Consider the following 14,464-nt stretch of genomic DNA (forward strand, 5'->3'; position numbering starts at 1 on the left):
CACACACACACACACACACACACACACACACACACACACACACACACACACACACGCACACACACACACGTGCATCTGATTCCTGGCCCTCAGCTACACACACACACACACACACACACACACACACACACACACACACACACACGTGCATCTGATTCCTGGCAGCCTCTGGGCAGGGTTTCAGTCTGTTTCACTGAGGAGACAGGTACAGGTGAGGCTTAGCAGGTGAATTTGCACCTGACACTTGTCGAGTTGTAGTTAATTTAGGAACTGAGACTGAAGACCCAGTTCATCTTCTCCCACTCAAGGGGTGGCAAAAGGTCTTCTCCCTTCAAGATAAAGGGGTGGCCCCTGGGAATACCAGCAATTAGCAGAGCCTTTGGGTGGGGTGTCCCCAGTTTAGCCCTCAAGACTCCACCTCCTTCATCCCCAGCCCCCTCCTCCTGGTGCTGACCAGCCCTTCCTAGTACTCCACAGGGATCCCAGGGGTCAGGGTCATCCTGAGCTAAACCACCTCTACCCTCGCCCACCCACAAGTCTGGGGCTGAGGTTGTAACATTTCAAGCTGGCATGGGAATGGGCCTAACTTATAGCATGGCTTCAGAATTCATGGTTGAGAAAGGCCACCAGCCCCGCCCCCCACCCAAATACCCTGTCCCAAACGCCCCACCCCTTGCCAGTTTACTCGCTACCCATGATGCCCTGGGTGAGATGGGACTGATGGGATGGCAACTGAAATATCTAGAACTCTCGATTCCACGGTGCCAGAGTTCCATCACAGAGCCTTTCTGGGCTTCGATCTTCTTGTGTGCACAATGGAGGTAGTGACCGTCCTTCCCTTGAGCAGGTCCTGTGGTCCTGAGAGAGGTAAAGAACACAGAACACTGCGTGGGTAGACACTCGGTGGGGCAGAGGTGGTAACTGAGCCCCTGCTCCCTTGACCCATGGCCCATCCTGACCAGCCAGCTCCTGGGCATGCAGACTCCCAAGCCAGACATCCTTCATGGGGACTGTGAAGGTCAGGCCAAGGGACATAAGGAGAGAAGTTCTGCAAGACCAGGTACCACAGCCCCCATCCTGTTCCAGGGACACTAGGTTGGCTGGGCTGTTGTTATTAGAAGTGACATCTAGGGAAGGCCTCCAAAAGGGAAAGGAATTTGTCTGTGTTTGGTGACCCCAGAGGCCCCTCTGGAGGGCAGATTGGAGGGCAGATGGACATCCTTTGACCACTTAGGTGCCTGGAAAGATCTTTGCCCCAACTTCCCCCATCCCAGGGGACCAGCTCCAGGGGAGATGCAGTTCCCAGGCTGCCTGGGAAGTCTCTGGAAGGTAAGGTGGAGGGCGTCTGGCCACTCTGGAGAAAGATGACATTATTCTCCAAGGGGCTGAAGGGGGGGGGGGGGCATCTAGTTGAACTTAGCTTCTGTGTGGGGTTATTTAGCCTGGAGCCTGGAGTCTAGGGATGACAATGCGGGTATTTAGTGGGCTTATCAGGGGTGAATGGCAATCTCAGCCCCTGACCTGTTACAGGAAATTAGAAGGAAACCCTGGGCTAGAGCCTTTTACTGGCCTTTCTTTCTTTCTTTTTTCTTTCTCTTTCTTTTCTTTCTCTTTTTTTCTTTTCTTTTTTTCTCTTTGTGCTTTCTTTTTTCTCTTTCTCTCTCTTCTTTCTCTCTTTTTTTCTTTTCTTTCTTTCCTTTTTTTTTTTTTTTTGTGCTACATCTTGAGCTTAGTGCCACTCAGTCTCACTCAGCTTTTTCTTTTTTTTGCTCCTGACTGGCACTCTACTACTTGAGCCATGCCTCTGCTTCTGGCTTTTTGCCAGTTCATTGGAGATAAGGTTCTCCAGAGCGAGATCCTGAGATCTCAGCTTCCTGAGTAGGATTATAGGTGTGTGATTATACAGGTGTGAGCCACCAGCCAAAGTCTGGCTGAAGGCAGATCTTAGTTCAAGGGACTGGGCTCTCCCGGTCAGGGACAGCCCCTCCCATTCCCCCCAGTCATGTAGCACCTCTGAATCATACACAGGGGCCTTTGTCCTCAGCAGGGCTACTCCGTGCCGGCCAGCCCTGCACACATACTTACATGGAAGCATACAGATGCATATCTAATTACAAATAAGCAATTGATGCTGGGTGTGGTGGCCCACACCTGCAATCCCAATACACTTGAGAGGCCAAGGTTAGAGGATTGCAGATTCAGAGGTAAGCCGGGCTACAGGAGAAGACTTTGTCTCCAAACAACGAGAACAAGAAATCCAAGCAGCTCATGTGTGTGTTCTACAGTGCAAAATGTATGTCTGCGATCCTCGTGATAAAAGTGCCACAACATCAACAGCTAACCACCCCTGCCACCCAGCTCTCCCCAGACCACCCCTTTTCCCAGGAAAGGCCTGTCATCCGCATCACATCCATATTTACACCTGAAGGGAAAAAACAATCTTAGACCGGAGCCATCACAGATTCTGCATCTTGAATGCACAGATTCACGGTGGTTGCCAATGTGTACCTAGAGATCGCCAGCACAGAGACTTCTGCCATTGGAGGTGCAGCTGTCGGGGCGGGGGGGGGGGGGGGGGGGAGGAAATGATATCCTGAGTCTTCGGTTGCTTCCCTCTTATCACCAGTGGTGTATGGTGTAGCTCTGCTTGCACGCCTGAGTCGTCTGTCATTTTCTCTGAGCGTTTCCTATCCTTTGTCCATTCTTTTCTATTGCACTGGCCATCTTTCTTTCTTAGTGATTTGCAGGAACTTTGTTTTTTAACAGCAAGAAAATGTAAAGCCAGGCACTGCTAAGTGGATCCCATCTGTAATTCTAGCTACTCAAGACGCTGAGATCCAAGGCTCATGCCTGGTTCCAATCCAGGCCTGGAAGGAAAGTTTGTGAAACTCTTATCTGCAGGACACCACAACGAACAACAACAACAAAAGATGGAAGTAGAGGTGTGGTTCAAGTGGTACAGCACCAACCTGGAGTGAAAAAGCTAAGGGGCAGTGTCCAAGCCCCGAGTTCAAGCCCTAGTACTGGCACAAAGATAGGAGGGAGAGAGCAAGGGAACAAGGGAAGGAAGGAAGGAAGGAAGGAAGGAAGGAAGGAAGGAAGGAGGAAGGGAGGGGATGAGAGAGGGAAGAAGAGAGGGAGGGAGGGGAAAGAGGGAAGAAGGGAAGGAGGGAAGAAATGAGCTCTTCATCCACGTAGTTATTCATCTCACTCCTTTCATGTGTATGGGTTTACTTTTGTCTGTGCAGAATCTCCATCTAGCTGAAGGCTTCGATCTGTCTTGTCTCGCGAGCGTCTGTAGCTCAGAAAGTATTTGGTAGGCTTTCTTTGCCAGCATTGTGTATTTTTAAACTTCTGTGATTTCCCCCCCCCCTAGTTCTTTTAGAATTTCATTTTCATGTTTAAAACATCGATCCCTCTAGCATTTATTTTGAGATGAAGTGTGATGATGAGATTCAAGTGGGTTTTTTTTTTTTTAATTCCCAAATGGCTTCTCTGGGTTGTTCCAAAACCATGTGTTGAATAATTGATCTTTTCCCCCCACTGATTTGAAATTCTACTTTCATCATCTATTAAAAAATCTCCATATACATTTGGATCCATTTCTAGACTCAGAGACCCATTTCTTCTTTGGTGTATTCATGAAGACCACACCTTTTAAATGATGGCAGCTTTACAGTATACTCCAGTGTCTGCGCATATCTCTTCCCACTGACCATTCCTTCTCAGACTTTTCTTGGTTGTTCTTTTATGGCTGTTTTGTGCAGACTTTAGAATCACTTATTCTAATGAAGAAATCCTAGGTGTGGGGAAGGGTGGAGGTGTGAAATGAAGAAATGTGGAAGGAATGGTACCTTCGGTGTTGACTCCATCTCTCCACATTTCTCCATTTGGTTATCTGTCTAGAGGGTGAGGGTGGCTAGCAAGGCTGCTGGGTACATGCAGTGGCATAGGTTGTATGCACTGTGCCGTCCTAGAGGAAGGCTGAGAAGAGCAGCCGCCCCCACCCACGGGACAGCATCTCCCCTCCAGGGCCGTGTGGCAATCTACACGGGGTCCTGCAGTAAGCACAGCCCCTCCTAGGCACATGCCGGCCTCAGTTCTAAGCACTTGAGGTCCATTCATTTACTTCGTCCTCATGGCAAACACACTCCCAGTTTGCAGAGAAGGAAACTGAGGAGCAGAGGTTGCGTAACTCTCCCGAGCCCTGTGATTCCTACCTTCGCATGTATTCACAACCAGCAATCAGATGCATGTGCCCATGTATGCGTGTGCGTGCACACACACACACACACACACACACACACACACACACACATGAACAGATGTGCCCACACTCACACTAATATTCCCAGATACACGTGTGGACACAGTGTATCCCTGCACACATGTGAGCAACACACACACACATCACACCAGCTGACATCTTCCCAGCTCCCCCCCCCCACCCCGAGCCATCCTTCCTCAGATGAGCGTGGGCCCAAGAGGACATGGGCTGTTGGACACATGGCTACTGGGCCACCCAGGATCCCCAGAGCTGGAGCCTCGTGGGAGGGATGCCCTATCCACATGGGCTCTGAGAGAGGATTTTCATTCCAGGCTAGAGGGAGAGAGGGGAGGGATGGGAGCACTGAGGGCATGAGCTGGGACCCAGCAGGTGCTCAAGGTAGGTTTGCCCTTCCTCTCCCTTCTCTTCTCCAGAGTCTTCATCTCCAGCAACTCCAGACATCAGCACATGCAAGCACACATCATTCCTCCAGGCTGCCAGGCTCCCATTTAGACCTGAGGAACAAACTAGCAAAGGCAGACATGGAAGCTAATTGCCCATGAGCAGATTGACAGTGGCCAGGGGTGCCGGGGTACAGAGCACGTGCACACACGCGCGCACACGCACACACACACACACAGAGTTCTGATTTTGAGTCAGCCCCCACATCCAGGCAGGGATTTAATCTCCGGGGGTTGGGAATGTTATTGTTTTAAAACAAACGAGGGATGACATCCGCGAACAGAGGGTTTTTAAAAAACGCAATTCAAAGGGCTCTTGAAAGCTTGCTGGCGAGTATGAATGCGCCTTTGAAGCGAGAATGTGCCCATTTGTTAAGCCGAGAGCCGAGCTGGCTGTCGGGAGGACACGAGTCGCTTTTCTTGGCAAACTGCCCCAGTGGTGAAGCCTCCCTGGTGTCAGTTGGAGGTGGCCCGGGACCCCCAGACACACAAGCATCTCTGGGAGAGATGCAGGATGACCACCTCCAGCTAGCTAGCGGTCATTCCTCGGAAAGCGATCGCTCTTCAGTAGCTCTTCGGTTCTTCATGACGGCTCATCAAAGCTTTGGAAAGATGCGCCCGCAAGCAAGCAGTGTGAAGCTCATAATGAAGACATCTTTGGCCAGATAGACCCTGGAAGAGCAGTCAGGAGCCCCTGGCCTGCATTGGCTTTCTGAGCCATCCACAGGCTTGCTTTCTCTTGTAGCCCCATAGCAGGGGGAGCTGACAGGGGTGGGGGCTTCAAGGAAGAGCCTCCCAAACCTTTGCAAGTTATGCATTCTGAAAGATCGTGCACATAGGCCTAGGGATAGGATACAAGGCTTAGAGATGCTGTGTTGTAAAACCCCAAAACATATTGCAATTGTGTATGCGTCAGTGTGTGTGCCTGTGTGAGTGTGTACTGGTAATAGGGCTTGAACTCCGGGCCTTGTGCTCTTGCCTGGCTCTTTTGCTCAAGGCTGGCACTCTACCACTTGAGCCAGACCTCCACTTCTGACTTTTTGTTGGTTCATCCCAGATATGTCACAGACTTTTCTGCCCAAGCTGGCTTTGAACCACAATCCTCAGAACTCAGCCTCCTGAGTAGCTAAGATCACAGACATGAGCCACCAACACGCGGTTCACTGTGATTTCTGCCAGTTATTAAGTCCTTCTTGACTGATCCTGATTGTGGGTGCCCCGTACTGGCTAGAACTGTGTGTGAGAGGAGGATCCAAGTCCTGGGGCTCAGCCTGGGGTGCAGAGAGGCCCCCACCCTGTGCAACCCCTTCCTCTGCTTGCTTTTGTTTGCTCCCTTTCTTTGGTTGAAGAAGAATGTGTGGCCAGCCAGGTGCCCGTGGCTCACGCCTGTAATCCTAACTGCCCAGGAGGCTGAGATCTGATGATCACAGTTCAAAGCCAGCCCGGTCAGGAAAGTCCATGAGCCTCTTATCTCCAATGAACCACTCAGAAAACCAGAAGTGGTGCTGTGGCTCAAGTGGTAGAGCACTCACCTTGAGCTGAAGAGCTCAGGGACAGCGCCCAGGCCCAGAGTTCAAGCCCCATGACCAACAAAATAAAACAAAAAGAATGCATGGTAGCTCTGGGCTCTGGGCTCACAGGGGAAGCAACCTGAGGTTGCTTGGGGCATCAGCCAATGCCAGGATGATCTCTGCCAGGGTGTTGAAAGAAAGAACCTCATGCTGGATAGATGCCCCAGGGCCAGCACAAGGCCGCCAGCACAAGGCCAGCTTCGCACCATTGCTTTCTCTTTGGCCCTGATGGCAGCTATTCCCTTCTGTGTTCATGGATGGGGCACTTGCCCACCTTACCAGCTGGGCAGCAGTGGGGGTGGGATGTGAGCACACACACACACACACACACACATCTGGATGTTTCTAGGCTCCATCACTGGCGTGGAAGTCAGACACGTGGGCCTGCCCTGCGGGGCCAGCAGCTTCCCGAGTGGCTCTGAGCACATGGGATCCATAGAAGGCCGATGGATGTGGCCAAGCCTGGGCTGGACCCCTGGCCTGCCATTGAGCTACGTGTGGCGGGTCCTCAGGACACAGTATTCATTGCCCCGTGCTTTCAGGGACTTCCTGGGGTTCCGCGGACACACCAACTCTGAATCTCGGCTCTTGCCTTGTGCCCATCCTCTCCTCCCATGCTTGGTCGGGCAGTCCTGAGCAAGGGGCAGGCAAGGCTCTGCCTCTCTCTGTAGCTGATCCTCCAGCTTCCATGTGTCCTTTCTAAAATGTGGGTCCTAACCCCTGGAGCCATGGGTGGCTAAGTGGGCATGCATTAGCACCCTAGAACAATGGGCTCCACATACACTTCAGCCTCTGTTCATGTTACCACCTTCTGACTCTTTCCCCCAGGCCCCCCACACACACCCCTAAGAGTCAGGGGTCTCAGGACAGGCTTGGACCTCTTTCCCTCCTCTTCCCCTTCCCCTATCTTTCCCTCAACCCCCTTGCCTACTTCCGCTTCTACCCTCTTTCTCACTGGCCAGAGGGACAAAAAGGCTCCCTTCCATTGGAAGCTACTAGCCTGAGCAGTCAATCTATGACGGGGGAGGGATTGTCTCTGTCAAGACAGCCATGAGGCTCTGTGGGCTGAGCCAGGCCAGAGAGGAGTGGCCACCCTACAGAGATGCATAACCCCCAACCCCTCTCCTCTGGCCCCGGCAGCAGGCTTTCTCTCCCCAGGAAGCTGCCCAGGCATGAACAGGGAGGCTGAGGCAGGTTCACAACAAGGGCTGGAAATGTGCCATGGAGGAATGCTAATGCCATCTGCCCTGGAAGCCTCCCCCACCCCTGGGGAGCGAGACAGGAACCTGCCATCCTGGCAGTTAACTTCCACCTACCTTCTTGAGTTTCTGGGGAAATCCATCCTGCCTTTGGCTGAGGTTGGGGTGTGGGGAGGGGTTTCAGGGAGCTGCCCCATCTCTCCATGCCCTGTAGTCAGACAGGCTCAAGTTCAAGTCCTTCTGAGGTTCGCAGCCTGGGGCTAGGGGAGCTCAGCCTGCCTTGGGAGCAGAGTGGGCCAACACACGTAGCAGAGCGAGGGCTAACGTGGTTTGTACCTTTGTTTCCCGCAGATGACGTGGCCCCCTACTTCAAGACGGAGCCCGTGCGGACGCAGGTGCACCTGGAGGGCAATCGTCTGGTGCTCACGTGCATGGCTGAGGGCAGCTGGCCCCTGGAGTTCAAGTGGCTCCACAACAACAGGGAGCTGACCAAGTTCTCCCTGGAGTACAGGCAAGCCCCACCCCGCTCTGTCCTCCTGGTGCTCCGGACAATGCCCCTGTCCAAAGGGGAATGGGAGGGAGGGGCTTTGTGCCATGGTGTGGAGTGGTGGCTTGACAGAAGGCTCCCAAACCAGGGCTTCCTGAGACACTGGGCCTGCCCTGCCCTACTGAGCCCAGCAGAGGAGAGCTGCATGATGGACTAGGGTACTTCCCACACAAAAGTGGGAAGACAGGCTAAGACCATGTTGTAGATACAGGATCACTACCAGCAGTGAGCTATGAAGGGCCAGAGCCCTCTATGGGAGGGGCTTGACTCCATTGGGGAAGCAGACTTGAGGAGCTGTTGGGGTGGGGTGGTAAGGCGGGAGACAGCTTCGATTTGGGGGACAGTTCAGGTGGATCATGCAAGTGGTTCACCCAGAATGCCCAGGTTCCCAAACATTAGGTCCCCCTGGGCCTCTCTCCCGTTTCTCCTCAGGACAGGGCTAAGTTGGGAGGAATAGGGAAGAACAGAGTCTAATCAAGGGCAGGCAGCTAGCTACTCCCCACCCCCCCCCACCCCACCCCCCCCCCCCAACACACACACACACACACACACACACAGCTCCCTGGCCACCGGCCCACTGCTTTCCAGGCTCTACAGAATAGGACACTCTGTGTCTTCCTGCCTTATCCTCCCATCTCTGCCTTTTTTATTATTATTATTGGCTCCCATGCCTGTGGCTGGTGATTAATCCCCAGGCCTGATGTGCATAATCGGTTTTGTTGAGAAACAAGATTGTCTTGCCCCGGGGATGTTGATACAAATCTATGGCCTGGGACAGGAATGCAAATGAGAGGAAGGGGTTTAATTGCTTGAGGAGCTGCTCTTTCCAGAGAAGAACAGCTTCCTTTGTAGCTGGGAGGCCAGGAGTTCAGGAGGACCCCATCCCCCAGATCCCTTTCTGCCCAGTCTCTTGCACTGGATCTGCTGGTGTCACCTGGCAATTAGCCTGGGAAGGAGAGCTGGAAAGGTCAAAGCAGGAAGAGCAGCCTGAGACCTGGGCCAGGAAGCAAGCGATGTGGGCCTCCGTCTCACAAGAATCCAGAGGGGCCTCCCTGAGCAGTCCCTACACAATCTGTCTGTTGGAGGCCCACTTTTCAGTTGGGGCAGCAGGCAGTGTCTAAACTGCTCGTGTATTCTCTTGGGTAGTAGGCATGGCGCAGTGGGCACCAAGGTCTTGCAGGTGGCATGCTAGGCGTGTGCAATGGGGGGCCACAGCCTGCCCTTGGCTTGTGGGAAGGAGCTAGAGAAAGACCCTGGAGGAGCAGAGTCCACTCTGGATCTGGTTCAGAGCCTCTGCCGTGGTATTCTGCACAGCTGGGACTCCAGAGTGGGCACTGCACAGAAGCAGCTAAAGAACCAGTCTCACTCACCCCTGGGATGGGCTACCTTTGAAATACTCAACTCCTGTCCTTGATAGTACCCAGGTGGTAGCTGGATCCAGTTGTTCATGAAGCCCATGATGATGACAATGATAACAATGAAAACAATGATAACAATTGTCTGTGAAAAAATAATTTAGTGTATCAGGCACTGGTGGCTCACACCTATAATCCCAGCTCAGGGGGCTGAGAGCTGAAGGATTGCAGTTTGAAACCAGCCGGGGTAGAAAAATCTGTGACCCTGCATTTCTAATTAGGCAGCAAAAAGCTAGGCTGGAGTCATGGCACAAGTGGTAGAGCTTCCAGCCATGAAGAAGAAAGTTAAATGAGAGTATGAAGCCTTGAGTTCAAACCTTGATCCTGGGTGGGGAGAGGGACGAGGAGAAGAATTTAATAGATGGTCAACATTGGCATGTAAGCCAGGTATTAGTGGCCCATGCCTATAATCCTAGCTACTAAAGAAGCTGATATCTAAGGATCATGGTTCAAAGCTAGCCCAGGCAGGAAAATCAGTGAGAGTCTTATCTCTGGCAAAAGTCCAGAAGTGGAGATGTGGCTCAAGTGGTAGAGCATCAGCCTTGCATCAAAAAGCTAAAGAAGTGTCCAGGCCTTGAGTTTAAAGCTCGGGACACACACACACACACACACCCTCACCCTCATACAGGCCTTGAGTTTAAAGCTCGGGACACACACACACACACCCTCATACTCTGATTATATCATGGACTGCTATGAGTAGGCCCAGTTCATTTCCCCATTTTACAGATGATCGGACTGAAGTTGAGAGAAGTTAAAGAATTCCTCCCTAAGTTCAGATTGTGGAGCTAGGATTCTAATGTAAGTCGTCAGACTCCAGAGCTGGAATTCTTTTCCACCCCCTATGCTGCTGCTACTGGAGGAAGGATTGCTACAATTGCTTCCTTAATGTGTATCCTTAGCAATCTTTCTGCTAACTGTGCTCTGCAAATTCTACAAAACAAAGCAGTGGGAGAATGCAAATATACCATTTTATAGCTGTGTTGGGTGGAAGTCATTCAGGGGAAATAAATGAGCTTCCACTTGGGGAACTCATCCCTTTGCCTTGTCACTACAGGAGCAGCACTGCCTTGGCATGAGGCAATGAGATGCTTGGACACAGGGTTGGTCAGGAGGCTCCTCTAATTAAAAAAAAGAAAAACTCACGGTGCCCACAAAGCCAGGACTGCACTCTTCAGCGTGACCCCCAGGACTCGGTGGTCTGCTCTTGATGCTGCCATCTTCCTTACCTGACTCTCCAGCTAGCGTAGTACAAACTGTCCTGGACTTCAGGACACTTTTCCAATTATCTCCTCTTCTCTCCTCTGCCTTGGTAGCTCTGCCCAATCTGTCTCCAGCTGGAATATCACCCCCTTTTTGGAATCTTCTCTGTCCTATAGGGTTCAGCCCAAATGCCTTCTCTTTCAGAAAGTGTTTCATGCTGGGCACCAGCTCATGCCTGTCATCCTAGCTACTCAGGAGGCTGAGATCTGAGGATCCCAGTTTGAACCCAATCCAGGCAGGAAGGCCCATGAAACTTTTATCTCCAATTAACTACCAAAAAGCTGGAAGGGGAGCTGTGACTCAAGTAGTAAAGTGCCAGTCTTGAGTGAAAAAAACTAAGGGTGTGCACATACATACACAAATGCATACATGCGCACACAAACACACACACACACACAGAAAGTTTTTCCTGATTGTACACCTGTGTTGTCTCAGTATCTCTCTGACCTCTGCTCTCTCTATTCTTCGGCACACACAGATTTCTCTCTCTTCTGACTGTTCATGACACCTCCCATTACACCCTGCCTTCTAACCACTTACATCACACAATGAAAATCAACCACCAGAACTGAGTCAGAACCTCCAGTTCCAGATACACTACCTTATATCCTAGAACTTGACACTGCCAGGCCCTCTTCCCTCTAGGCTGTTCAGCTGTGTCCACCTCTAAGTTTAGACTTCAGTGACCCTGAGAAGATGAAGGAAATCAGGCTACATCTGCCTGATTTCCAAGTAGACGGTTCACTTAGGAAGTCCCAGGGAAGAATTCTGATTGGTTCAGCTCAGATCATTCTTGACCAATCACAGCGGACGGTGGCATGAGTATCACCACAATTGGCAGAGTCTGCAACATATGTCCATTCCAGGGCACAGACCTTCCCTATTCTCCAGCCACCTGGCAGGGAGGAGGGGGAGGGCTGTGAGCAAAGGAGGAAAAGGGTGGTGGACAGGTAGGAGCCAGCTGTGTCCACGATGCCATCCTTGTCCCCAGGGAAGACCTGGCACACAGCAGATGCTTGAAAATTGTTAAATCTCTTTTTAAAAAAACGGTAAATATAATACTGGAAATACTTGTGTACATTTTACCATTCACTAATTGTTGATATGGCACTCTCTCTCTGCTGTGCTATTTCTGCTAAACTACTTTAGAATTTCTTATAGAAACCTATCACATCGGAACAAGGCACTCTACTACAGAACCACAACAGCTAGAAATTTAACACTGACGCCATTCTGCTACCCAATCAATACACAGTCCATATTCAAATTTGTCCACTTGCACTTAAGGAGATTATATTGTTGTTTGATACAAGAGCTCATCAAAGACCACACATTGCCTTTAATTTGCATGACAGTTTGTAATCCTTCAGGCTAGAACTATTCCTTATCTTCTCCCCTCCCCCCCAGCCAGTTTTACAAATATCCCTCAGTGTGAATTTGTTCAGTTAGATCCTTGAGCTTCAATTCATATTAAATCTTTTGGCAAATGTGTGGCAGAGATGGATGTACCGGATACACCAGGTGCTAGAAGGCACCTGCCATCAGTTTGCCCCATTAGAGGTACTGATTGGTTTGACCACTTGGTCAAGGTGATGTCTACCAGATCTCTCCCTCAGCCAGGTGGGCAGGCATCTCTTTCCCTTGTAATCAGTGAGCCACCTATGAAGTGCTTATGCGGCCCCCCATGGGCAAGACTTACCTGAATCAATTCTTACTTTTCTTGTGGGAAGGGAAGGGTTGTCTTTTGTCGTAAGGTGATGATCAGTGTTCTTTTCTCTCTCACTGGGATTCCTTTGCAAACATCTTTGTCTTCGTACCCCCTTAAAATTATTTAACATCAATGTGAACTTACAAGTTATACTGCTTTTTGAATACACAACTGACATGTGTGAATAGAATTTGTTTTTTTCACTCAGTGTTTTCAATCCATCCATCCATATCATTACTGATTTCAGCGAAACCCAAATTTAACCAATAGAGCCTCTTCAAGCTGAATTACACATATGTGATCTGTCCTCATTCAATTTTGAACACTTCCTTGTTTGGGGCCCACAGCATGTTCCAGATTTCCCTTTGAAATCATTGCTACCGGAAGTGGTACCCCGGCAGTGGAGCTGGCCTGCCTGGCATCTTGTGGCTCTCTGACTACTGCTTGATTCCGAGTTGCTTCTCGTCTTTCACAAACCCTGGCATCAAGTCGAGTGATAATGTCCAATTCTCAGGCAGAGAAATGGCTAAATTTACTCCACACATTGCAAGAAAATAAGATTAGATGTGCTGCCATAAATTTAACTATGTCTCCTACCCTGATTCTCCAAAGGAAGGAGATTTATATTCATGGACAATTTCTAAGTCTTGATTCCTGGCAAGATTTGCAACTAAATGCGTGTGAGTGTGAGAGGTGTGTATATGTGTGTGTAGGATGTGTGTCAAAGAGACACAGAGATATGTGCGCACGTGTGTACCTAAGAGAGAGACACACGTGTGTGTCAGAGAGAGGTGTGTGTGTCTGTGTATGTGTGTGTATGACCATTACACAAAAGCAATCTTCAGTATCTTAAGTTCAGTCGTGCTAGATGCATCTTTGGGTGGTTTTGTCACTGTGTGAACAACACACAGTGTGCTCGGTGTTTTGGTCGCTCACACGACGTGACCTTTCAATGCAATACAGAGCCGTGGTGAGCATAAGACATATATGCATTTGTGCCTGGCCTGACTCCATACTGCTTACCATGAGTGTTTTATACCCTGTCACTCGAAGGGGTGAAAGGGAAATCATGATGAAAGTTGAGTGAAGTAGATGGACAAACCTGTTACCATTGTTGATTCTCCAAGTATCACATGCTGGCCAGTGACCACCCGTGCTGTATCCCTGTATGACAGGCAGGAATAGATCTGTTCACGCCGACACAGGAGCGATGTAGTGAGCTGTGATGTGATGGTGGCTAGGTTGTCACTGTGCATTGGGAATTTTTCAGCTCCGTTATAATCTTATGGAACTACCATTGTGGATGTGGCACGTCATTAACCAAAATGTTAGGAGTCACATGACTAGGGGAGGGGCAGTTACCCATGCATGGCTAGGAGAAGCCTGAGTACAATCAGACCCCTACAGCTCTGTCACCCTGGGCCACAGCCCTCAGAATGGGGCCCAGTGATGCTGACCACTGAGGCTCATTGTGAGAACCACCTGCGATCCTCAGGCAAGCCCCATCACGACATGACAGATATAAAATGAGTGGTACCCACGGAGTCTGTGTCAGCAGTCATGGGCCAAATCAGTTATTCTCACCACCAGGACCTGTGGTATAGTTGTGTCGGTCTCCTCGGTGCTCACATTGCACTCTGCACCCATGTTCTACGCTCACTACTGTGGTCCTGAAAACTCTTTTCTTTGTTTGTTATGTTGGTCCAGGGCTTGAACTCAAGGCCTGAGCACTGCCCCTGCCATTTTTGTTTGTCTGTTTTTGGCTGAAAGCTAACACTCTACTACTATGAGCCACAGCTCCGCTTCCAGCTTTTTTAGTACTTAGAGATAACTAGCTCACGGTCTTTCATGAGTAGCTAGGATTACAGGCATGCGCCACCAGAGCCCAGCCTGAGTACTTTTTGTTGTGGTGGTTGTTGTTTTAAGAATTGGCAGGTACTGTGAGACACCTGTGGGAGACAAATCAGATGGCAGGAGCCCAGGATGCACCTCGGGTACAGAGCCAAAGCTGACTGTCTCAAAATGAGATCCTT

The 14,464-nt window shown here is 50.4% G+C and overlaps 1 protein-coding gene across 1 annotated transcript in view; it reads left to right on the forward strand.

Moving 5' to 3' along the window:
* The window catches only part of Sdk2 (sidekick cell adhesion molecule 2), a 230,419-nt gene that overhangs the window by 100,009 nt on the left and 115,946 nt on the right, over positions 1 to 14,464 (forward strand). Inside the window, exon 2 of the mRNA XM_042674176.1 lies at positions 7,850 to 8,009. Coding sequence (XP_042530110.1) covers positions 7,850 to 8,009 — 160 coding nt within the window. The remainder of the gene's footprint in view (positions 1 to 7,849; positions 8,010 to 14,464) is intronic.

This window comes from Dipodomys spectabilis, unplaced genomic scaffold (genome assembly GCF_019054845.1).
Source record: "Dipodomys spectabilis isolate Male_0828 unplaced genomic scaffold, ASM1905484v1 ptg000018l, whole genome shotgun sequence".
Lineage (NCBI taxonomy): Eukaryota > Metazoa > Chordata > Mammalia > Rodentia > Heteromyidae > Dipodomys > Dipodomys spectabilis.